The following is a 24,581-nucleotide window of genomic DNA, read 5'->3' as shown; positions in this document are numbered from 1 at the left end:
AAAGATCAAAGCAAAGTGTGGGGAAATGACCTGCTAGGTGGAGGTCTGCTCTGTCTGAATGTTTCTTTTTCTACTTTTAGTCTACTTTTTTCTGCTTTTAGTCAGTGCATACCTTTTTACCCTTTGCCTCCGGATTATAAAAGTGAAGATGGGGATTATAAATTTACATAGGATATTTTTGAAACTACCCAAATTTCCCTGGGATCCATAAACTTTTCCATCAAACACCCTGCAGATCAATAAAATTCTCATCTCCTATATTGATGCAACATCCTTTTTTTTAATACGGGTGAGAAGTTCCCCTAACAGATGTGATATCAGATGATTATTGTTCCGTAATAAGTTTGAATCCATATGCTTGTAGCTCATTCAGCTGTTCTGAAGGTGTTTCACGTTTGCTGATCTGCTAACAGTCCTCTTTGTGGACCCCATCACAGCTGAACGTGACGCCACTGCAGAACGACCACGTTCACCATGACACCGTGAACTGAGCAGCAGTATTGTCCTGCTCACAGTGACCCTGGCTGACCTCACCAGCTTCCTCCTCCTCCTCCTCACACTGACTGCTGTGAGCTAAAACATGGAACAGTCTGATAGTTTCTGTCTGTCAGCCTGAAGGATCACTGATCGTTATGATGCTGTTAATAACAACACATTTAGTAGCAGGTAGCTCTGTGTTGCCTTCATGTAATATCAAAACAGTAGGAATTACTTAAGATTGAATTCAATTTTGCTTATAGACCTCAGAAAATGTTTTCATGTATTCAATTGAAAAGTTGTCAGTTGTCAAATCAATGTGGAAGAGTATAGTTTCATTTTAAATTGAGGCTGTAGGAATAGAAATAATCAGTAATTTCTTACTTAATATCCCAGCTGGATCCAAAATACTTGAATAACGTTCAGTTTACCGCAGCAGGCGAACTTTAATGATGAGGTGCGTGGCCGTGCGGGGATTTCACAGTTAACAGAAGGCGTTGATTTCTCGCCACAGCCACGTGGTGAGAACTCTCGCTTGACCACGCCCCACGTCTAACCCCGCCCACCCCGGTCCCCGCCCCTCCGCCAGACCCACGCGCCCTCCCCTCAGCCCCGCACATCGACGCTTTGTCTCCCGTCGAGCAGCAGGTCCGCGACAGGCCAGACACGCACACGCGCGCAGGAGGCAAACTTTTCTCCCGCAAGTCAACGAAAACAAAACGGTAAGTTCATGTGAAGCGACCCTCCATGGTCCTTGCAATGATCCTCTTTTAACGGGTTCCGAGCACGAGGCGTGCGCGGCTGATCGGTGATCAGGTTCAGATTAATGCTCAGTTGATCGGTGACCGAGGGGGAGCCGCGACATTGATCACTGTAGTGGTCGGGTTCGAAAATATGACATATTTGGCTGTGTCAGATCTTTTGTTCTGCAGCTTTGTGAAGACTAGCGACAATTCTGAAAAATTTGGACAAAAGTGTTATTTTATTTTAGTGAAATAACATTTTTTTCAGTCAAAACATTAAATTTTGGAGTCAACCATAATCAGTAATAATGCCATTCATCTTAACATTCAATCAAAACAATTAGTGGAATCAAACTGAAAGTAAAGAAATCTCTTTTTGACAGCTCTTACAGACTGTTGACAGCCTGGTTTGAAACTAATCGAATCAAATATTTAAACGTTTACATGACATCCTGGCTGTCATTGCTGTAATCTCAGAGGCAGCAGTGGGGACTGTGAGGTGACTGATTGGCCCAACACAGAATTGGTTCCTGTTCTGTTGAACAGGCTTAAGATCTCGCGCACAGATCACTTGTTTGTCACACTTGTTTCAGTTCAGTTTGCCTGTCACGACAGTAAACCCCCGTCAGAAATCATCCAGTGGTATTTTCATACAAACAAGACAATGCTGGAAACAGTAGAACGGAAACAGAAAGTTTCACTTATACCACAAAAACCCATGAACAAGTAGCTTCAATCGTCTGTTTGTGGACCTTTGACAGACATTAGCACCAACTAGCCTCCACTGATAGCTGTTGCTAAGGTTAATTACCTGTGACATGTCTTTACTGACAACAGATTACCAGTTGTGATTAACTTTTTCCTTCTTGTTATTGTTCAGCACTAAGAGGTAATTAGCAGCATATTTAAACAATAATAACAGCAGTAATATCCTTTAGAAATGTCTGTTTAAGTGTTAGTTTGGCCTCAGAAGTGAAGGTTTTTCTGAACCCTTCCTCCATGACCATGAACCGTCGGCCTGTTTTTAGGGGATCCTCTTCTGAGTCCTTCTGGTTGTTTGCAGTGCGTCTTGATCTTGTTATCCACAGAAGTGGTCAATTTGATTTTAGGATTAAAATTTGTGGTGACACGCACAGACTTGCTCCCCCCACCCCCGGTGGGCTGACGGGGGCTAACGAGGACCGGCTTGTGTTACCAAGGGAAATGTGGGTCAGTGTTGAACATGGTGGCATCGCTGCTCAGCCAATGTTTCGGCTCCCCTCTCTCCCCCCGGAGCTCTTCCATCTTTTTCCTGAACATGTTAGGCCGTAAATCAGTCCAACGCAGCTCTTTCCAACATGACCTCAATTACCTTTCCATACGGGTTCGTCCTCGTCGAGGGGCTTGCCTTGGGCTCGGGTTAGCAGCTGTTAGTGGTTAAGTTTTGGAATGTTTTTTGGAGTCACCTCCAGCAGTTTTATTATTGTTAGCGACATAACCGTGGCTAGCAGCTCCAATAGTAGCCAAAGCACAGACAAACTTAAAATTCCAGAATGAGCTGATCCAGTTCACGATTCCGGCCGAGGTTGGAGCAGCAGTGTTCTGTGGTTCTCCTCACATTATCTCTCTGGGTTCTGAAGAAGCGATCCATTCTGGTTCAAACAGGAACGCTAACAGCGAACCAATCAGAACACAGATGATGTCATCTTGGTGCCAGTATCTGCTTCAGTAAAATCTGTTCTCTCTTTAATTATTGCTTAAATTCCTAACAACAACGAGTCTGACAATCACCGGGTGTGAATGTGGAGTAGTCGCTTTAAACAAGAGGCTGAGGTCAAAGGTCACGGTCATGTGACCCTGTTTTGAGCTTGTGAATGAAGAAACTCTTAGATATCATTAAAAATGCAGGTGATAATTCTTGTTCAGCTTTTGGTTTTGTGTTTCTGCTGTAGTTTTTTGTGATTTGGGTGAAATATTTCAGTGCAGATGTAGACGAGAACCTTTAAAACCAGTCGGGTTTTTTGGCTGACACCGGGGAAAACCTGGGGTATTTTGAGCACATCCTTGAGAAAAGGGGGAAATGCTCTGATGAACGTTTCACCTGCTTGAAACAGAACATGTTGTTAACGTCTGGAGCATCGAGCGGAGACTCACCCACCGTCTGTCCAGAACCTGTTTACCCTGTTTAGAGGAATTACCCTAAAGGCAACCCCAGGTTAGCATCTGGAGCCGTGTGTGTTTTCCAGCCAATGAGAAGAAGATTCGAGCCCCTGTTAATTCCTGCTTCACCTCGCAGCAGCTCATGCTCATGGTAATTCACTAATGTGTCTCCGTAAATCACGGCCTGAACGTCAATTCACCCACATTTCAGCTCAAAACTGGATTCCCGACAGCCCACTAATGGAGAACCTTCAGTTCTCTTCAGAACATCACTAAAATAGACCTGAAAGTTCACAGTGCAGCTGATTTCTGTTGAAATGTTATTTTTAAATTCCAACTCGTTAATTCCTATTCCTCATAAGCCCCGCCCACATCCCCATCGCGTTTGCTGCCTGCTTGATGAACGTAAATACGTTTCAGTAAAATAAAGGAAACATAAGGAGTACGTGAGCGTCCTTCAACACTGAATCGCTGCAGAAAGGTTGATTGGTTTGGTAGCTACGATAAAAACGGCAGAAACTCCCTCTGGCGCTGTTAGCGCTGACTACAGGTGCGGCGCTACCAAAGAACTGCCTCAGATGCAGTTTTCAGGTGTGGCCTGTGTCTCCAAAGACACATTCACGGTGAGAAAAAAGCCTCTTTAAAGGGCCCAGAAACACGAGGCCTGGGAACCCCCCCGTGTGAGCTTCCCCTTTTGTTGCCGCAGAGCTAAAATCAATTGTTGTTGACCGTAACAGGAGGAGGAAGGACGTTCCGCCGTTGTTTAAAACGTATTCAAATGCGTTTGTCGTCGCGGAGATGATTGGAGATGGTTTTTGTTATTTCTAAACAGAAACCAGAACTCCCCCCTGCAGAAATCTGATAATTGTGGCAGAAGAATTGTAATTAATCAAGCTAATCAAAAGCAAACGCGGTTGAAAACCACGTCAAGGCCGACGGAGCCGGCCCTTGTTTTTCCACGGCCGTCCTATGAGATTTAAATTTGAGGCCACAAATAGCTGCTGGGCTGTTTATGCAGACAGCGCGGGCGAACAAAAGAGCTCCTTGTTGCCGCCTCCTGCGCATTTCTGCAACTGTTTGTGATGCGACGTGAACGAGATGCAAGCGTGAGCGAAAACAAGCAAAGACGTCTTCAGTGGCGCCTTTGTCGGTCGTCCCGACGTCAAACCCCGGCGGTCAGAGCCGGCGTCAGCAACGCTAACGCGTGGCCACCGCACGGTTTCCTCTGAGACAGAACGAACAGAAATGTGAAGACCTTCTCCCAGAACCAGAACAAACACGCCTGGCAGCTCCTCCATCACGTTACTCTGGACTTTGTCACTCTGACGGGCTCGACGGCAACTTCCTGTGGGGCAGGATGTCGGCGTCGGCGTGTTCGCCATCTGATGGGCCGTCTCTCGTGTGCTGTAAACCAGTGGAACCAGCAGGGATGAGGTCTGGAGATGAAGAAAGCAGCTGAGGATCAAGTCTGTTTGAGTCATGAACACAGTCGGCAACTCTTTCTTCTTTAAACATCTCACAACACAAACATACGCGGCGCCGCCGGCCCACGGCTCTTCTGCTCGAGGACCCATCAGGATTTGTGTGCTGCTCCTATCCTGCTAAATATGACAGTTTCCTCTCTGCTGGAGGGGCAGTTTTTTGGTGTCTTTACGTCGTTCTGTGTGAAGGACAATGACGGAGGAGGGAGGGAACGGTCGCTCGCGCCTGAAAATGTTCCAGAATCAGCCGGAACGTCATGGTCGGCGCATCAAATTACAGCTTCAACTGCCGGTTTGGAAGTATCGGTCATGTTTAGCCGATTCGGCTTGGCTGATATCTAGCTAACGGTTGAGAGGCTTCAGCGGGGTTCCTGTGAGGTAACTGAGACTCGTCCACGCTGAGGTCACAGACGGACGACCCAGTTCACACAGGAACGGGGTCGGAACTGGTGACGGCACATATTGGATCCACTGTGCCGCGTTCAAGTATCGATTTAATATCGTCATCTGGGCCTGTTTGCGTCAGTCCCTGAGCGCGAGCCTTAATGCTAATATGCTTCTAATATCTAAATGATATCGAACTCGTTCCATTTAGCTCTGCGGTTCTGTTGGCCAAAGTCTCCAGCTGCATAGATTTTTCCCTCCGTCCTGCCTGCAGGTGGCGCCCCTCACCTCCCCGCCCTCCGCACTGGCACAGAGCTGTGACAGTAACCCATTTCCCGTCATAAATGTGGGTCGGGCGCAGCGTTGCGCTCACGCTTCAGGGCCCGTTCTCCATATTCTACCCAGATTCTGATGGATTTATCGGGCAGTAAACGGCCGTCAGTGGTGGAGGTGGGAGGTGAGGAGGAGCAGGGAGGGCTGCCGGGAGGTGAGGAGGAGCAGGGAGGGCTGCCGGGAGGTGAGGAGGAGCTGAGGAGGAGCAGGGAGGGCTGCCGGGAGGTGAGGAGGAGGTGAGGAGGAGCAGGGAGGGCTGCCGGGAGGTGAGGAGGAGGTGAGGAGGAGAAGGGAGGGCTGCCGGGAGGTGAGGAGGAGGCGACGCACTTGTGTGGTTCAGGGCGTCAAACTCGACCCAAAAAGACGTGGTTCTGATTGGCCTTTTCTCAGCGTGTGTCAGCTGCTAATGGATTATCCAGAAGGTCAAATCTTCATTGGCGATAGAAATTCAGCAGAGCGCCACGTTGACCCGGCGCCAGGTGTGCCGCCACGGCTGCAGAGAGCACCAGTTCTCCCAGTGATCTCACTGGAATTGCATTAATAAACATGTAGAACCGCGTGAGAGAGCAGATTACAGCGTTTCTGTCGATGTTCTGGGGTTTGAGGTTGAGTTTATTCTGGTTTTGTGGGTGTAATCCCGGAGGATTTGAGCCCCCCTCCTGGTCCGGATCATGATCAGCCGGGCCGGCTAAGCTTCAGAGGTCTGTGGGTCTGCGGCATCTGTCGCCACTCATTCTCACGCTCATCTGGACACAGGGAAGCTCTGCCCTCGGTCAGAATAACTTCTGTCTCTGCTAATCTGTGTTGTCCCTGTCCGATCTGTCGTTGCCAGAGCCGCAACCATGGGCAAGGGCTGCGTGACGGCAACCAAGTACTTCCTGTTCCTGCTCAACCTCCTCTTCTTCGTGAGTATTTCACCTTTGACACCGACAGGCCCGGTGTGTTCATCCACAGGTGATGCTCGTAGCCCTCATCAACATATTCTGTGTGTTTTTACAGCTTTGTGGCGGCGTCATCATGGGATTTGGACTCTGGCTGCTCCTGGACAATCAGAGCTTCATCGTGGTCCTCAGTAAGCTTCATATTTACAGATCTTGACGGATCAAAGGGGGACGTTGTTGTAGTTTTGTCATGTGACCTGATTACCGTGTTTGCTTCGATGATACGTTGCCTCACTGAAGCTCTCTGCTGCATTTCAGTGGGAAAAGAATCCCCCCCCTCCCCCTCCCCCGCCCCCGCCCCGACTAGACTGTTTATTTAATCCAGTTGCAGCAGCTTTGCGGGCCAACACAAATGAGACCTGATTAGGACGGGAAACGGCCTGAGCGCAGCCTGGAAGTGTGAAGTGAAACAACTGTGAACCGCAAAAATTTGGTTGATGAGAAAACCGACACCCAGCTGTACTAAACTGAAGCTGCTTCTTTTGTAAATGCCTCCAACGGGGACGGGTTAAAACGCCATTTATACGGGTGTGTGAGAAAACATTTGTTCAAGAAGAATCTGGGAAAAGCACAGAACCTGCAGAGAAACCAAAGGACAGGGCGGAGCTCTTTATACACTCATATGCTGTTGAAGAAGGCCACCCCTTTATTTATTACAGTTGGTAGAGTCCTTGTTTAACAGTGTCCTCACATAGCTTAGCATAGTTTACTTTAGCATAATGATAAATATCAGTCAAGACGGACAGAGATCAGAGGATGGAAGGAGGACTGAACCAAACAAAAACAGCTGTTTTGATCAATATGGTGAATTATTCAAGGAATTTAGCAGATTTTACATGTTTTTTTGAAGATTCTGGTTTGATCTGAATGCTTTAGTTTCAATGTAGCTTCAAGGTTTGAATTCTTACACTTTTTAATGCACTTTACATGTTGATAATAACAGGATAAATGTTGGACTAACGCTAATGTTAAAACATGAGGGGAGGAACCCCAATTTACAAGATAGAAAAAAATAGAAAACAAAATATGGTGGAAATATGGTTAAAAGAATTCTGGTTTCTTGAGTGAAATGCTGCATTTTTTTGAGGATGGTGACTTTTTATAATTTTCCAGTTTGGACTGGTCCTGAATCAGAGCAGCAGATTTACACTAAAGATGGTCACGCTTCCATTTTTCCATCTGCTTTCACCTGCAGGGTTTATTTTCCGAGGCTGCGTTCAGTCGCGGTGACCGTGATGAAGGCCACATGTGTCCGTGTTAATGTTTAAAACACGTGTTCAGCACATTTCTGCTCTGAAAGCAAATCTGGGGTTTTTTTGTTTCTTCTCCTTCGCTTCTTCTTTTCCTTTCCTTGACAGACGGGTTCAAACCTGCAGCCTGAGAGGTTGAAGCTTTTCTCATTTGTTTGCATTGAAAAAAAATATCTTTGAATTGAAGTTTGAACTGAAGAGAAAAAATGTCGTGAAATCGGGTGTGAAATGTTGGGTGGCTTATATTTGAGTTTTTAATTTTTCTCATAGCACCTCTAAAGAAAATGTAACACATCTTGCCGAAGTAAAAAAAAAAAAAAAAACTAATAATAGTCAAACATCAAATATGGATTTAGGATTTAAAATAATATGGATTAAGAATGATGCGATTTACATCAGGATTTCCAGTAATTAATCTGCCACCATTGCCTGTAATACCGCTAGATTCCTGTAGGGGGAGACAGTGTTTTTTTAAAAAGCATGGAACTTTAAAAAACTTTTTTTTTTTCTTAAAGAACATAAAATTCAACTCTCTACTTTCAAAACCCGAATTTAAACTTGAATTACCAAAATTAGCTCATTAATTTATTACAAAGTTCAGAAATGAAGACAAAATTCACATTAAAATGTGGTTCATCTACTGATGAGGCTCAGAGAGGTGAGTGAGTGAGTGAGTGAATGTGAGTGAGTGAGTGAGTGAGTGAGTGAGTGAGTGAGTGAGTGAGTGAGTGAGTGAGTGTGTGTGTGTGTGTGTGTGTGTCTCACTGAGGACATTTGTCTCTGGCCTCACTGCAGGTGTCCTCCTTTCAGACACTGGGCTCATTCTGCTGTGTCCAGCATCATCATGCATCACGTCACCGACTTACTCATCACACACACACACACACACACACACACACGCATACGGGCTACATCACCGGTCAGTCCAGTGGCTTCAGCGAAGTCGTGCCCGTACGGCTCAGAGGGTTAAAACAGGTCATCTTTGTGTCTCACGTACAGTGAACACGTGTTGGCGCTGAATGGGACAGTTCATGGGCGATGAGCCGATGGCGTCCGACGGGTTTGGAGGCTGGACCGACCAGCTGCCTGGTGCTGGTGCGGGAGAGATGAAATCAGATGAGCGCTGCTGAGTCACAGAAGACTTTAATTTTTTTTATGCTGACTCCAGTTGTGGAGTTTCCTGCAGTTCGACCCTAAACACACACAGGCCTCCTTTCCTGTGCTGCCCCTCCCCCACCCCGGCCTAATTTTCCATCATAATTTTTTTCTTTCTTTGTGGTGGTTTCGGAGCTGCTGGGTTCCTCTGCTGCCCCCCCCCCCCCCATGAGCATCCCATGATTCCTTGCTCACAGGAAAACTCTAGCAGGCGCTCCTGGTGTTACAACCCCGACGTTAACGCGCCGCCATCGCTGACGGCGATGGAGTGTTTCAGCTGAAAATGGATGTTTTAGTTTGAACTTTGACGTTCAGCTGATGCGTCGCCGCATTGACCACGCAGAAACGTAGCCACGCGCGGCGGTGGCTGGTCGACGGCCGTGTTTGCGGCGCTAATCCCTGCAGCCGATTGATTCCTGCCTTTGGTTAACGAGTTTTTCTCCTGGCGCACAGACGACTCGACGGCTGTGAAGATCGCCTGCTACATCCTGATTGCCGTCGGAGCGTTCTCCATGCTCCTGGGATTCCTCGGCTGCGTGGGCGCCATTTACGAAGTGCGCTGTCTGCTGGGCCTGGTGAGTTCAGGGGTCGATGGTTCAGGGATAAGATAAGATGATCACGGGGAACGTCTGCAGCTCTGAGTGTCAACGCCTCCTCTCCTCAGTACTTCACCTGCCTCCTGCTGATCCTCTTGGCTCAGATCGCCGCCGGCGCCCTCATCTACTTCCAGAAGGAAGCGGTGAGTGACGGCTCGTCCTCTTCGTCAGGTGGAATGTGAATCATTTGTAACACGCCCGTTAATAACACACCTCAGTCACGTTGGAGCCTCGGTGTGTCGTGAAACGTCTTCATGAGAGAAGTATGCGCCTGAAAACAGCACGTGACGCCAACAGAAGGTGATTGTTGTCTCTGAACAAGGCGACTCTGTGCGCGAGGCCGCGGCAGCATTTAGCGCCCCCCTGTGGCTTCATCAGACAAAAATCTGTTTGTGTCCCTGTTTATTCTTCTCTCACCCATCGATCTGTTTATTTTGTCATCCAGAATGTGTGATGAAGTGTTTTTGAGGAGATGATCTCTGCAGTGAAAAGTTAAATGAACATTTTCCAGGAACGGTCGTTGTGCTCCGAGGGCTCCAAGGTCAAATTACTCGTCATTTGCGTCATTTGGCAGAAAAGAATTAAAATAGTGGTCTTTAGATTAAAAGCAGTGCAGGTGTTCAGTATCTTTTGGCGTTTTATTGGCATATGAAGAGTTCTTGTGCAGTTTAGTTTGGCCTGATTGTGCCAAAGAAACGGTCCAGAAAAGAGACGTTCACAGCTGCCAGAATGTTTCACTGCGAGAATTCAGTTAAGAATCTCAGATTATCCGTTTAGCCGCGGATGGCCGGAGGGGAACCTGGATCAAAATCCTCAGGTGGTGAATATTGACGTGGTGGTTCCATGTTCAAGTGGCCGGTCTGTCCGAGGCCTCTGTGGAATTCCTAGGCCCAATTTTAACCACTAGAGGGCGGAATTGCACACCCTAGTGACAGGCAGCCAGCAATCATTGTTTATATTTTCTTTACATTCTTTACATCGACGTTATATAGTCTGTGTATCCACCTCTACACCCCCACAGCCTCTGTTGTCCAGCCAGAGTGGTTCTGTGTTCCCTTTAGCCTTTAAACTCTCATCATTAAGGGACAAATGTTTCCTTATCTGTTGTTTCAGTTGCACGATGAAACAGCCAAGGTCATCGGCAAAGTGCTGGATGGTTACCCCGGCAACAACTCCGCCGTAGAGCAGGCCTGGGACTTCATCCAGAGGAGCGTAAGTCTGCCTCACACATGGCCCAATGACAACAATAATAAAGAACAGCTCCAACTTTTGGTTTCTTTTTGATGGCAATAAACAACAAAATGTTTTAAAATTAAAATCTTGTTAAAACTCACACTTGCCAAATAAATTAAAACCCTACATCACTGTAGTTTTACATCATTTACATTGTCAGAAAAATAGTGTTGTATAGCGGGTCGCCACCAGGGGGCGCCACACGCGATAAGCTCTTACTATAATAAATCTGACAGAACTGTTGATATTCAGCTATTCAGAGGCAGAGCACAAAAAATCTGAGGAGGTTAGTAAAGCTGTGTTTTGGCCGCTGCTTCCTGTAGATGGAGTGCTGTGGCTGGACTAGTCGTCAGGACTGGAACGGGAACATGATCATCGTGAACAGCTCCATGTTGCTGTTCCCCTGCTCCTGTCAGAACATCTCCGTCGCCACCGGAAACATCTCCGACAGCGGCTTCTGCGAGGCCCAGACAACCGACTGGCCCGTCTACGACACGGTAAATTACATTATTATTATTGTTATTTTTGCGTTTGGACTCTTTTTCTGTGGTCCTGACTGTCTGCTCCTGCTCTCCAGGGTTGTGCTTCCAGCGTGGAGAGTTGGCTCGGCACAAACATCGGGGTCGTCTTGGGAATCTGTGCTGGAGTAGCTGTGATCGAGGTACGGCGGCATTGGCCGATAACGCCTCACTTAAAGGAAACTCCTCTTTTTGCGCCTATTCTGAATTTCAACCTCCAAAAAAATATTATCTTTGTTTTCCTCAGAATATAAAACTGAAGAGTCACGCTTTTGAGAAAGAAAACAAATATAGAAAGCAAATTAGCACATTTGGGACCAAAATCAGCAAAAAGGAAACTGTTGCCAGGCAGTTTTACACCCAACAGAGCAGCTAAATTATAACAAAACACAAGACTTTAAAAAAACCTGGGAAATAAACTTAAAACGTAAGCTTTGGACAAGCTGCAACGTTGTTTATTGAACAATGACGCGGCATTTTAGATTGAACCCTTGTTCAACGCTGTAAAACATTTTTGCTAACATTCTGTGTGTGTGTGTGTGTGTGTGTGTGTGTGCACGTGTGTGTGTGTGTGTGACAGCTCCTGGGGATGATCTTGTCCATCTGCCTGTGCAGAAACATCCACACGGAGGATTACACCAAAGTGCCAAAGTACTAGCGGAAGGCTAACGATGTGGTTCTGCGGCTGCAGCGGCGAAACAAACCTCGCGTAGAAAAGTAGAAATATTTGATTTTTCCTCCCGACCGACCGCAGTCGTTTGTCTACGTGTAAAATAACGTTTTACTTTCGTGGAAGTTCCATCTTTTCTTAGTCGTCAATGCAGTTTTTATTTCAGAGCACTTTAGACAGAGATGTTTGTGTCGTCACGGCAACGCCGTTGTTTTCGGCACTCAGGTCTCCACTGTAAAAGCCCAGTTGGTGTTCAGGCTGCGTTCAGGTGCAAAAACACTCCCCGAGGTTTTAAAATGACATTTTAACGTTAGAACTAGTCGACCTCCATTTTTCCTTCCCTCCTGAACAAAAATCATCTTTTATTAAGAGCAACAAAACTACATTTGGGAGTCCCGAACCGATTTAGACAACTGGAAAATTCCAGGATGTGTTGATGTTTAAAACGCCTGTTTTTATTTTGAGGTTTGTAGATGTTTGTACATAATTTTATTCATTTATTTGTGTGAATTTGAATCCAAAAATGCTGCCAGTTTTTCCTATTTTGTAAAGTTTCTTTATCAGGAGTTTGTTTTGGTAATAACAGAAATAATGAGGTACTAAGGAGGAGGTTCTGTTTACAACTGATTTTTAAATTAAAAGCCCACTTTCTATGAATCTCTTAACCACTTAGAAGATGTGAAGCTAAATATAATATTGTAGGCTATTTTGGAGAAGAAAAATGTCTCATTTTCCAGTGACAGACTTATTCTTACAGTTGCACTGTTTTTAATGGCGATCCTCCAGACATTGTTTTCAGAAACAACTTTAACTGTCATCAGAGTTTCATCAGTTTTGTGTTTATAATGTAAAAATCCTCCATCCAGTTTTCCTTTTTTATGTACAGTCTGGATGAAAAACATTCCATTAACCTTGATAGTAATTTTAAAAAGAGTACCGGTACGTTTGTTTATAACTAGGTGAGTGTCTGGTTGCTAGCTGGATTAGTTTGTACTCACAATCTTTATAATATTCAATTTTGGCCAATAAACTGATCACAACAGTTTCTGTGTCCTGACTTTACAAAAACATTTGTGTGTCGTTAAAATTATCACTTTACAGTTGGACAGTACCTCGCTGAGACCGATAGGCGGCGCTGTTGGACAGGAAAAGTCCTTTAAATTGATTCAAATTAGAGAAAAAACATTCCTGAGACTATGTAGATTGTGAATTTACACAAATTGTAAAATACTTTGGTTAAAAATCCAAAGCGACAGAGGGCAGAGGAGAGTTGCATAAATAAGTCCATGACCAATATTAAAAAATCAAAAGAGCGATTTTTCTAGAATGATTTTCGCTCTGCGTTATCTTTAGTTACTCTGAGATTCCACTTTTACGCCTGTTATAAAGCCAAAGAGTTTATACATTAGTTACACTTTGATTATTGGTTAGTTAGTTACACTTTGACTATTGGTTAGTTAGTTACACTTTGATTATTGGTTATCTGTAGTGACAGAATTTAAACTCGGTGGCATCAGACGTCTTTTATCACTGCTGTGAGAAACGGCAGCTGACAGGAAACAGGAAGGACACACACACACACACACACACACACACACACACACACGGTCCAGAGCAGTGAGGTCACCATCAGCCATGTTTGACATAATGTAATTTCATCCACGACGAGCGGCGTTGGAGACAGGAAGTCATCAGCGGTGTGGAAGTGTGTGCCTGCGTGAGGTCGACGTGATGAGGTTAAAACTGTCAGGACGTTTCCCATCAGCCTCGACGGAGAGGAGCTCCAACGCTAACTTCATTAACGTCCTCACAAACATTCCCTCCTGACTCAGGACGGTAGGAGCTACTGTAGAGCCACAGATGTTCCTACACCTTTAGAGGAAACTGGTCATGTGACATCAAACAGAGGTTCCTTGTGTGATGCACAGCTACAGAACCGACCGTTGGTGACCCGGCGAGACGAGGACGGTCTTTGAAAAGTCCTTCACTGAGAATCTCCAGCAGCGTTTAACAGGTGAGTTTGATCTTCAAGCACAAACCTTCTTTCATCTTAAAACCCATGAATTCTTTCACTCAAACGGAGGAGCTGTCACATCTGGCCAACCTGAGAAACACCCAGACCTCAGGTCATCATTCTGGGGGGGTTCACAGAGCAAACCTCGGCTGTTTGGACTGTTTTTGCCACCAGCTGCATCGTAACGTCGTACGTTGGGTTTTGTGGAGACCAAAACGTTCTGCTCATGCAACAACAACACGCCAGGGTTCACTGAGGAACTCGGGCGGCTCCATCTGACCGAGGGCAAAGGACCTCCTCTGAGGAGCTGAAACGGTTTTGCAGCCAATGACCCGACGACAGTGTGGAGAGGCCGGGGGCAGAATCCTGCCCCCCTCCCTCCCACTGGAGCACAAAAGGCTGGGAGAAGAGCTCAACGAGTTCCACTGCAGATGGGGTTTTACGCCCATCCCACCTCCCACCTACAAGGAGGGTGTTTGCCCGCTGTTCCAGAGGCTGAAGGCAGCTCCAGGGCCTGAGGGCGTCTCACCCTAGAGCCTGAAAATGTGTGCTGACCAGCTGACACCTATCTTCAACTGTGTCATCCCAGTCTCCAAAGAGCCCCCCGCCACAGGATTAAATGACTACAGACCGCTGGCCGTGACATCTGTGGCCATGAAACCCTCTGAAAGCCTGATGCTGAACCACCTGAAGGACCTCAGAGGACCGCTGCTAGACCCAGCAGGTTGATGAGCTAACAGGAAGCAGTGACCCGGGGCTGCAGGATCCTGTTTGAGGACCTCAGATCAGCTTTCAGCAGGTTCCAAAACATCCTCCGCCAGGAGCGCACCCAGCTCTCCGTGCCCCCACCTCCCACCTGCCAGAGCACCACATCCAGCACTCACAGTCAGCACTGGAGCCCCCCAGGGCTGTGTTCTCTTCCCCCTCCTCATCAGTGACGGTCATCTTACAGACGTGAGGTGGAACCGCTGGTTTCCTGGTGCAGCTCCCCAGTGGCTCCTGCGTCTCCTCCAGGCTTCTGAGATCTTTCCTGAATGCAAACAAAAACACCCAGCTGGGATGTTTTCAGCTCGTCTGTTTCTATGACGCCGGGCTGAAGTTTTGAAGGTTTCGCCACAGCAGATAATTTGTGTTTGCGCCATTTTGAGGTTAACAGAAGAAAACAAAGGACACGGAAGCACAGAGGTTTCCAAAACATCCTTGAAAAGCAGCAACATTTCAGAATGTTTTGATCTGAACAAAACCTCTGAATTATGTCTGCAACTCAGAAAACAGCCCCAAGGCTTCACAGTCATCACCTGCTTTAACATAAAAGCTAAGACAAGGTTATTACTGTCTGTTCCAGTGCAGCTAAATCCTTATTCCTTACGGCGGGGAGGCTGTGAATGACCAGCGCTGAGAATTTGTTTTACAATCCAATTTCAAGTGTAAAGGTGTGAAGGTTGAAAGGATTTAGCATTTCCGAAATTAATATGAACACAGGGTTGTTTCAGAAAGCTGAATGAACATTTCTGAAGAAAAAAAACCTACAAGAAATCTATTTATAGGTTCGGGAAAGCTTGAGTAACATTCGAATTCCAAAATTCATCATGGTGATTACGTTTATGTTTGGGCATGGCAGCACTTCCGTAATACCTTTTATTTTGAAGGCGCAGGTCGGAAGTGTTGTCCTTTTATTGTCGAACTTGATGGAAGATTAAATGTCAGCGGCTCGGACCTGAGCATCAGACCGGGGACGAGCGCTGCGCTGCCGCCGCTCCGCTGACCGAGCCGCGGTAACCGGAGAGTTTGGAGGACTTTGGTCCGGAGACATTGAGCCTTTTAACCGCCGGATAAACGACACATTTCCCCGGCAGCAGCTCGCCTGTCAGCGGTGAGTTCATGGAGGGTTTATTCCAGCGTCCGACTCCGATGTTAAACTTTAGCTTCAAAATCGATTTATGGGTGGGAAAAGAAAAGAATGCGGAGCAATTTGAATCCACCACAATTAAAAACAACGTATAAGCTGAGAAATGTAGAATTTATGAAATTATTGGCTGGTAAGTTAGTTTAAATGACTGTCGAAACAAATAAAATGGGTTAGATAAGTGTCGTGGTCGTTATTCACGTTGACAGGCGATTCAAAAAACAAAGTCGATTGATTTTGATTCTTTTTTACTTTCTTCTCGGTTTAAAAAATAAATTAAAATGATTGATATCAACTTTTTACACAATGAAATCCTTTATCCCCCAATGTTGACACAGTTTCTCTTGGATCTGACACACAGATTTGTAGAAAAATAACTTGTTTTTGTTTTTTTTAAATTTTTCTTCAGCTACCAGCAGCTGATATTTTTAATATCAAGCTGCAATATTCGTACCAGTTTAATAAATCCTGGATTGGATTTTATGTGAAGTCCGTGTTCGACGGTCTGCAAACTAACAATGACAGGGACCTGTTTAGTCATGGATCATAAAGAATCTCCATGGTGATGATGAGGCTTCTCATCATCTCTCTGTTGGAGTTGACAGCAGTGATGAAGAGTCGGCTCCATGTTTTCACCGAGATGTGACAGAAATCTCGCTAACAGCATCAAACAGACGTGACCAAACACATGTTTGCGGCATCCGCAGCCCTTTTTGCAAACGAGCTGCTTAATTTGTTGACAGTTGTGACATCATTTAAGCCCTAAAACCAGTATTTTCGTGTGCTAACGGGCAGGCTCTCATGTTGGACAGGTTAAAAAGTGGCAGAGGTCACATGATCCTGCCTTTCCAGCTGTGCACATGGAAGAGCAGAGCAGACGAGTATCGGGGTCGATCAGAGCGGCGTCTCCAGTGGTTGGTTGCTCGCGTCAGGCCTGTGAAGGTCACGCTGAGCGAGCGGAGCGTTACAAACTCAGTTTGAGGCTTTACCGGTCCCGCTGGTCTTATTCCCCGGACTGTTGCCCCTGGCGACACCTTCACACGTTCGGGTCGTTCCTCTGGAGGACCAGATGATCTGAAGCCAGATGACTTCCTTCATGGGCAACGTGGAGGCTGTCAAACTATTTGTGGATCACAGCATCATCAGTGAGGCCTGACAAGAGAGCTGAGCTGTGTGTGTGTGTGTGTGTGTGTGTGTGTGTGTGTGTGTGTGTGTGTGTGTGTGTGTGTGTGCGTGCGTGCGTGTGCGTGTGCGTGTGTGTGAGCACTGAAGGAGCAGAGCTGCCAGTTTTATTAAGTTTGATTAAAAATAGATCCATTTAAAAAGGAACTTCATGAAGTGGCATCGTCAGATGTGCAGGTTTGAACTGGTCTCACTGGTTTTCTAACCTCACTGGTTAAACTGGCCGATGCCATCGGAGGATTTTGGTGAAAGAGGAATTTTCTGCATTTGTTTTCAGCTGTCGGCTGATTTTCCTGCTCAGACCTGCTGGAGCTCCTAAAGGGCTCCTAATGTTTCTGTGGAGTGACCTTTGACCCCGAGCCATCATCCTGCTTTTCTCTTTTTTCTCCTCAGTCATTGAAAATGTTAAATGTGAAGAGTTCAGCTGCTGCCTGGCCAGATGTGCTCCAGATGCTTTATGAGCTCCTCATCCCTCCTCGTCCCTCCTCGTCTCTCCTCGTCCCTCCTCGTCCCTCCTCGTCCCTCCTCGTCTCTCCTCGTCTCTCCTCGTCCCTCCTCGTCCCTCCTCGTCTCTCCTCGTCCCTCCTCGTCCCTCCACGTCCCTCCTCGTCCCTCCTCGTCTCTCCTCGTCCCTCCTCGTCCCTCCTCGTCCCTCCACGTCCCTCCTCGTCCCTCCTCGTCCCTCCACGTCCCTCCACGTCCCTCCACGTCCCTCCTCGTCCCTCCTCGTCCCTCCACGTCCCTCCTCGTCCCTCCTCGTCTCTCCTCGTCCCTCCACGTCTCTCCTCGTCCCTCCTCGTCTCTCCTCGTCCCTCCTTGTTATCCCGTTGGGGTATTTCCTGGTATTTCCTGCTGCCCATCTCCAGGTTTTCCCTCCCAACCGTCTGTGTGGAGGCTCAGTCAGGAATCAGGCGCTGGCATTTGCAACGATTTTAGGAATCCAAATCAAAGTTTCTGGCGTGGGCGCTGAATGCTGTGTGACTGGAGCCGCCAGGACCGTGTGACAGCGCTCACATGTCCCCCGGCCACCCATCACATTCCTGCTCTGACCACCGACATCAAACCTTCCTCCGTCTGCCGTGATGAACGCCGCGGCCGCGTCGCCCCTGACCCGGGTGGATACATCGCACCAGTGATGACCCCAGAGCAGCTCCTTCCTGGTCTGACCTGTGTGAGCGTTAGTTTCACCCACAGGAGGGGGGGGCGGGGGCGCCCCACTGCCCCCCCCCCCCCCCCGACACCTCGGCCTGGAGGACTGGTTCCTCTCATCCTTGAAGGTTTGGTTGGGCCCCACTGGGGGAGCCGACCGTCGGACTCAAACTTGAAACTGGTCGTGACACTCGTGCGCACGAGTGAATGAATGATTGATGCCTCCGGACCAGGATGAGTCACCACGTGAAAGCGGAGATTTGTGGGGGCTGCGGCGCCCTCGACACATCTGGAAGTTTGCGAATGAATCATGTGAAAAAACACCTGATCTGGCATAAACGAACATCTCAACCCTCAGACAGCAGCTTTTGTCAGCGGTGACGCAGCGGTTCTGACCCGGCTCACTGCTCCCTCCCTCTGAGTCACAGCTTCAAACCAGTCGTGGTCGTTTGCGGCTGAACGCGGCCGATCGGCGGCAGCTCCTCGTGCCATCTTTTGGTTGTTATAGTAACGGCTCGTAAGACTTCCTGTCAGCTGCTGTTGCTGCACTTGTTTTGGTTTGGTTTCAGTTTTGCTGAGTCCAGTTTACCTGTTGTGCGAGGGGGCGGAGCCATGGCAGGATGGACGTGCAACCATTTTATTCCCCGGGGGGTCTGGCTCCCATCGTGGAGGGGGCTCTGATCAGGTTACAATTAATGAAAGTCCAATCTTGTCTGATCTTTTACAGGATGGTGTTTTTATTGGTCAGCTTTGAGCTGATCGTTCACCCCCCGCTGAGTCACGCACAACACGCACGCACGTGTGATCCTGCCAACGCACAGGCGGCGGTTGTGCGACGGCAGATGGCGAGCTGGACTGCTCAGTCCCCAGCCTGGTCTCAAGGGGCGACGGGCTGGCTTATGATGGGAAATCTGCCGTCTATTCAGAAAACACGGGTAGACAAGGCGGCAACAGGCGGGGCCTCGGCAACAGGCGGGGCCTCGGCAACAGGCGGCACCGCGACAACAGGCGGGGCCTCGGCAACAGGCGGGGCCTCGGCAACAGGCGGCACCGCGACAACAGGCGGGGCCTCGGCAACAGGCGGCACCGCGACAACAGGCGGGGCCTCGGCAACAGGCGGGGCCTCAGCAACAGGCGGCACCGTGGCGACAGGCGGCACCGCGGCAACAGGCGGTGCCTCGGTAACAGGCGGGGCCTCAGCAACAGGCAGGGCCTCAGCAACAGGCAGCACCGCGACAACAGGCAGGGCCTTGGCAACAGGCGGCACCACGGCAACAGGCGGGTTCTCGGCAACAGAAGGGGCCTCGGCAACAGGCGGTGCCTCGGCAACAGGCGGTGCCTCGGTAACAGGCGGGGCCTCAGCAACAGGCGGCACCGCGGCCACAGGCGGCACCTCGGCAACAGGCGGGGCCTCGGCAACAGGCGGGGCCTCGGCAACAGGCGGGGCCTCAGCAACAGGCGGCACCGCGGCTACAGGCGGCACCTCGGCAACAGGCGGTGCCTCGGTAACAGGCGGGGCCTCAGCAACAGGCGGTGCCTCGGTAACAGGCGGGGCCTCAGCAACAGGCGGGGCCTCAGCAACAGGCGGCACCGCGGCTACAGGCGGCACCTCGGCAACAGGCGGGGCCTCAGCAACAGGCGGCACCGCGGCTACAGGCGGCACCTCGGCAACAGGCGGGGCCTCGGCAACAGGCGGTGCCTCGGTAACAGGCGGGGCCTCGGCAACAGGCGGCGACACACGGCACCGCGGCAACAGGCAGCGCGACCACGTGTGGCGCTTGAAATATTTAACCTGTCACCTCAGTCAGCCTGCAGAAGAAACAAACACTTCATGTGTGTTTTTTCAAATGCCGAGTGTGTTTGTGCATGCGGCAGACAGCCGGGGATTGTGGGTAAATGTCAGGTGCTGCGGATGGTTAAGCCGCCGCTGTGTGTGGAGAACAAGGCTGTTCAGGTTGGAGCTGATTGACCTTTTAGATGAAGAGAGCCTCGTCCCGTCTCCTCGCTTCTCCGCGTCCGTTCTACATTCGGGTCTCGTCGTGGTTGCGAGTTCTCCGCCCTCGGGGACGCCCGCGGCCTTTTGCTGTTCTTCACTCATCTGCTCTGCTTTTATATTCCTCTCAGGCCTCTGCAGAACCAGAGAGACAGAAAATCACCTCTGAGACCCTCAAATCTTTCAGTTCTTCCCGGTGTAAAAGACTGACGTGACCGTGAATCGGGTTCATTTGAGCTGAACTCAGCAGAGACTCGGGAAAGTTCCCATCATGCATCATTTATTCTCCTTTTCAGGTAGCATCCATCAACTTATGGAGTAAATAAGTAATGTCGGACACGTGGAGGACAGCAGGCTAGCTTTACCCATTCACCACCGTATTTGAGCTAAGCTAATGAAATTAATGAGAGGGAGAGTCTGATCAGAGGGGTGTGTGCGTGTGTGTGTGCGTGTGTGTGCGTGTGTGTGGGGGGGGGTTATAAAATGGGTTTAAAAATAAGCATTTTCTTTGTTTGCTGCGTCTCAGCTTTCTAAAGAAACGTCTAAATTTAGCAGGTATTTGTTATTATTCAGAAACCTTCTAAAACAGGAAGTTATGAAACAGATCTGACGACTGTGTCCATACGAAGCAGAACCAGCTCAGATTCCGGGCCTGGGCCTCGACGGTGTGTGACGCCGCTTTGATCCAGAGACACGAGATCCTCCACGATTATCTGCTGGCGGCTGCACGGAGCTCCTGATGGATGGAGGCAGTCAGGAGGCGCTCATCTGTGCTCGCCGCACTTCCTCCCAGCGCTTTGTGATTTATTGGACCGGAGCGCCGTCACTGCTCCAGCTGTGGGGGGCCTGCGGGAGTCTTACTGGGATCCAGTCTGAATGCTGCCGGTCCAGTCCCGGGGGACCAGCGTCCACGTTGTCCAGCAGCAAAAGTCTCATCCTATCGGGCCAAAATCCAAATGGTTCTGTTGGAATGTGCTGGGTTTGAAGGGTTAACGTGGTTGGCAGATGCTAACGCGTTAGCTGCCCCCACAGGCCGTTTCCTGCAGAGCACCTGAAGGATCTTCGGTGTCGGATTATCGCTGATTCTCCGTGACCACGGAGACGACGGGAATGTGGCCACTGCCGGTGTGAAATCAGCCAGCTGCTGCGCCAGATGTTGAACACCTTCAGAACAGATGGTCAGGAAACAGCAACTCTCACCTCCATCAAAGTTCATCTCATCAAAAATGAAACATGTTTCTGCCTCTCGCGACAATCGTGCACTAATAACGTCGAGTGCACGTGCAGAAGAATCACCAACTCTCGCCTTACTGACCTCTGACCTAGGCCAGAGGCAGGTATTACCCAGAATGCACTGGGCTGGGCCGATCCCACGCTGGAGTTTCTGGACAGGATCTCGGTTTAGTTAGTTCGTGTCAACCAAACCCTTTTTCCTCTGTTTTCGTGCACATTTGATGTTTCCAATCACTTGTTTCTCCTCAGAATCCTGTTTTTTTTCACCTTCTCTCTGACTCTGCGTCTGTTTATCATCCTGAGGAAATTCTGCTCCTCAGTGGGGATGGACAGGAGGCTGTGCCGAGTCCACTGGTAAACACCATCAGGGACCATAAATGCACAGTTGGTCGTCTTCGCACCCCCGCTGATGATGATAACGATGGCCACCAGCTGTCCGTGTCACGTCCTCGCCCGCAGCCATGGTTCCTAAGTTACAGCAGCCCAGTGAACTTCAGATCAGCGGATCATAAAAATGATCTTTCTCTGCTCAGTTATTGGAGAAGGATTCTGATTTTCAGGAATTAAGCCGCAAATTCGTGTTTCCGTTGAATAAACCAGCTTTGACCACACGGGGGCAGCAGAGCGACGTTTCGCACGTGAATGATTAACTATTAATTAATTTCTGATAAATCTCCCGTCCTCTGTGTTGTCAGGTGTGGAGTCATGGAGGGGGACTGCCTCAGCTGTATGAAGTACCTCATGTTCATCTTCAACTTCTTCATTTTTGTGAGTTCCGTTCATTTTGAAAGCCTTCCTCCTGGCAGGGAGGACCTTTGCAGCCTGTTTGTGCACCCTGACACGTTCCCTCGATCCTCCAGCTGTTCCCTGATGTTGTTCCCTCAACCTTCCCTCTTCCTCCAGCTGGGCGGCTGCTTCCTGCTGACTGTGGGCGTCTGGGTGCTGCTGGACCCGATGGGCTTCGGGGAGATTGTGGCGGCCAACCCGCTGCTGTTCACTGGCGTGTATGTGGTGGTGGCCCTGGGCAGCCTGCTGTTCCTGCTCGGCTTCCTGGGCTGCTGCGGAGCCATCAGGGAGAACAAGTGTCTCCTGCTGCTCGTGAGTCAGAACACTATCATTGTTGCATCAAACTGCCCGGCAGCGCCCCCCAGCGGCCAGCAGATAATAACTCACGATAGTCTGACTTGTGTGTCTGACTCTGCTGGTGTAAACAGAGACGCCAACTTTAATTTGTCCTCTGTCTCAGTTCTTCATGCTCATCCTCTTCATCTTCCTGTCCGAGTTGGCGGCTGCCATCTTGGCGTTCCTCTTCAGAGAGCACGTAAGATGGCCTGGGTTCCGTTCTGCCTCATCCTCCCTGTTGTAAAACTCGTTTAAAGACGAGGACTGAACCTCCTGCTGACCTCACCTGTGCTGTGTTTTGCTTCAGTTGACCAGAGACTATTTCTCTCGCGAGCTGAAGCGGCGCTACCTCGGTCACAACAGCACCGAGGTCTTTTCCTCCACGTGGAACGCCATCATGAGCACGGTGAAGCGCTGGTTTTCTGTGTGATCGCCTGTGTGACAGCAGCAGCTCTGATCCAGACCTTCTGACCTGCTGTGTTCCTCTGTGAAGTTTGACTGCTGCGGCGTTAGCGGCCCCAAGGACTTTGAGGAGAGTTTCTTCAGGCTCCGCAACCACAACAAGTTGGTTCCTGAGGCCTGTTGCCAGAGGAACCTTGGAGACGCTGGTGTGGAGCAGTGTGTGAGCAGCAGCGTGGCCTTCACACACAACAAGGTGATTGTAGGAAGCACCCGGTTAGTTATACATATGTAAAGGCATCGCACGCATTATGCTGATGTCATTGGACATAATTACATCAAAGTTCTCTTGATTAGCTCAAGTGCTAAAACTTGGGTTCATCTTGTTTCCTTGAAAATTAACCACAAGACTGTCCGATAATTATGGCTCTGACCAGGTCAAAAGACAGAAAAAGTGAACGTGCATGATTCTAACACACAGTTAGTGCAACAATTTTACAGTGCTCGTGAAGGTTTACGACAGTTGATGAGCAGGGACAGCGTAAGCTAGCTGAAGTTAGCTCATTGTATCCACTTGCATTTAAAACTGTAACTTTGCGAGTGTGTTTTGTCCTCACAGGGCTGCTACTCGGCAGTGGTCGACTACTTTGAGACGTACATTTTCACCGCGGGGGCTCTGGCCATTGTGGTGCTGACGATTGAGGTGTGTACTGCTGTGATTGTTGATCTGCCTCACTCTGTTTAGTCATATGGAACAAAACTTTAGTCCCAGCTTTCATAAAATGCCTTTAAATATTTTGTGCTGGTTTTTTTTGATAAAGGCGTCTGACTTGTGTGTCTGCAGCTCTTCGCCATGGTGTTCGCCATGTGTTTATTCAGAGGGATCCAGTAGCCACAGCGACGCCGCCATCGCCAGGAGGGACGCCTGTAAAATGTATTTGTACAGTGATCATTTTCGTGTCTCATCGTCTCATGACATCACTTTTTACGCTCAAGATATTTTTCTTTGAGCACGTCAGACAGACAGGAAGTGACGGGAACGATGTCCTGGAGCAGGAGGTGGTTCCAGTTAGAACCTGGAGTCAGTGTGATTGATAGGTGCAGGCTAAATCTAAAACATCCCCGTCTGACCGTTGCCATGACGAGTGCACCATTGAGCTGTAGAAATTAGAACAAATCCAGCATCTTCATAAGACTTAGCTCCGACTGTTAGCAACATGCTAAGTAATCAGTTCAGAACCAAGCAGGAGAGGCTGAAAACCCTCATTCCAAGACATCCTAAATTTGTTGCGCACGTTTCTGTGAGTGTGTGATGGTTCCTAAAAAGAGACGCTGACCCAGGACTAAGCTAACAACAGAATCATCGGGATGCGACAGGTTGTGTCTGCAGGCTGTTTGGATTTGCTGAACCTTCATGTTTGTTCTCGTTTGGTGCCGTCCAAAGCTACAGTGAAGCTAACAGCTACAGTGAAGCTAACAGCTACAGTGAAGCTAACAGCTACAGTGAAGCTAACAGCACAGCTGACGCATCATGGTTGCGCAACGTGTGTGAGTGTCTGTAAATGCGTTCCTCTGATGCTCCCGAGTGAATAATGTCCATTTGTCCTCACAAGCGTCCGTGTAATCGACACAAGTTGACATTAAAGGTTTCGGAGGCGTGCCA

The 24,581-nt window shown here is 48.7% G+C and overlaps 2 protein-coding genes across 4 annotated transcripts; both read left to right on the top strand.

Moving 5' to 3' along the window:
- The first annotated feature begins 1,071 nt into the window (after positions 1 to 1,071).
- On the top strand, positions 1,072 to 12,962 carry LOC101065984 (CD82 antigen-like). Its single transcript, XM_003969599.3, has 9 exons — positions 1,072 to 1,199; positions 6,390 to 6,462; positions 6,557 to 6,629; positions 9,357 to 9,478; positions 9,568 to 9,642; positions 10,613 to 10,711; positions 11,056 to 11,229; positions 11,310 to 11,393; positions 11,831 to 12,962. Exons 2-9 carry the CDS (start codon positions 6,400 to 6,402, stop codon positions 11,906 to 11,908), a joined length of 768 nt encoding a protein of 255 aa, XP_003969648.1. The 5' UTR covers positions 1,072 to 1,199; positions 6,390 to 6,399; the 3' UTR covers positions 11,909 to 12,962.
- A 263-nt stretch (positions 12,963 to 13,225) lies between these two features.
- LOC101068804 (tetraspanin-18-like) lies at positions 13,226 to 24,581 on the top strand. 3 transcript variants are annotated; one of them, XM_029845873.1, is made up of 9 exons: positions 15,629 to 15,807; positions 21,647 to 21,751; positions 22,093 to 22,165; positions 22,301 to 22,495; positions 22,644 to 22,718; positions 22,827 to 22,925; positions 23,013 to 23,174; positions 23,538 to 23,621; positions 23,763 to 24,581. In XM_029845873.1, exons 2-9 carry the CDS (start codon positions 21,723 to 21,725, stop codon positions 23,808 to 23,810), a joined length of 765 nt encoding a protein of 254 aa, XP_029701733.1. In that variant the 5' UTR covers positions 15,629 to 15,807; positions 21,647 to 21,722; the 3' UTR covers positions 23,811 to 24,581. The 3 variants fall into 3 exon arrangements, with proteins under 3 accessions (XP_029701735.1, XP_029701733.1, XP_029701734.1); XM_029845875.1 differs by lacking the exons at positions 15,629 to 15,807; positions 21,647 to 21,751 and adding an exon at positions 13,226 to 13,934; XM_029845874.1 differs by lacking the exon at positions 21,647 to 21,751 and having other exon boundaries at positions 15,630 to 15,807.

Source organism: Takifugu rubripes, chromosome 13, assembly GCF_901000725.2.
Source record: "Takifugu rubripes chromosome 13, fTakRub1.2, whole genome shotgun sequence".
Taxonomy (NCBI): domain Eukaryota; kingdom Metazoa; phylum Chordata; class Actinopteri; order Tetraodontiformes; family Tetraodontidae; genus Takifugu; species Takifugu rubripes.
The sequence above is the reverse complement of the archived record's forward strand: the minus strand, read 5'-3'. Positions and strand labels throughout refer to the sequence as shown.

What these genes read in the sequence shown, in the direction of transcription:
- LOC101065984 (XM_003969599.3), top strand. Translation starts at nt 6,400, where the DNA reads ATGGGCAAGGGCTGCGTGACGGCAACCAAGTACTTCCTGTTCCTGCTC. An exon ending in GGGACTTCATCCAGAGGAGC is followed by an intron (nt 10,712 to 11,055) that starts GTAAGTCTGCCT and finishes TGCTTCCTGTAG; the next exon opens with ATGGAGTGCTGTGGCTGGAC. An exon ending in CTGGAGTAGCTGTGATCGAG is followed by an intron (nt 11,394 to 11,830) that starts GTACGGCGGCAT and finishes TGTGTGTGACAG; the next exon opens with CTCCTGGGGATGATCTTGTC.
- LOC101068804 (XM_029845873.1), top strand. Translation starts at nt 21,723, where the DNA reads ATGGACAGGAGGCTGTGCCGAGTCCACTG. An exon ending in AGGCTGTGCCGAGTCCACTG is followed by an intron (nt 21,752 to 22,092) that starts GTAAACACCATC and finishes CTGTGTTGTCAG; the next exon opens with GTGTGGAGTCATGGAGGGGG. An exon ending in TTGTGGTGCTGACGATTGAG is followed by an intron (nt 23,622 to 23,762) that starts GTGTGTACTGCT and finishes GTGTGTCTGCAG; the next exon opens with CTCTTCGCCATGGTGTTCGC.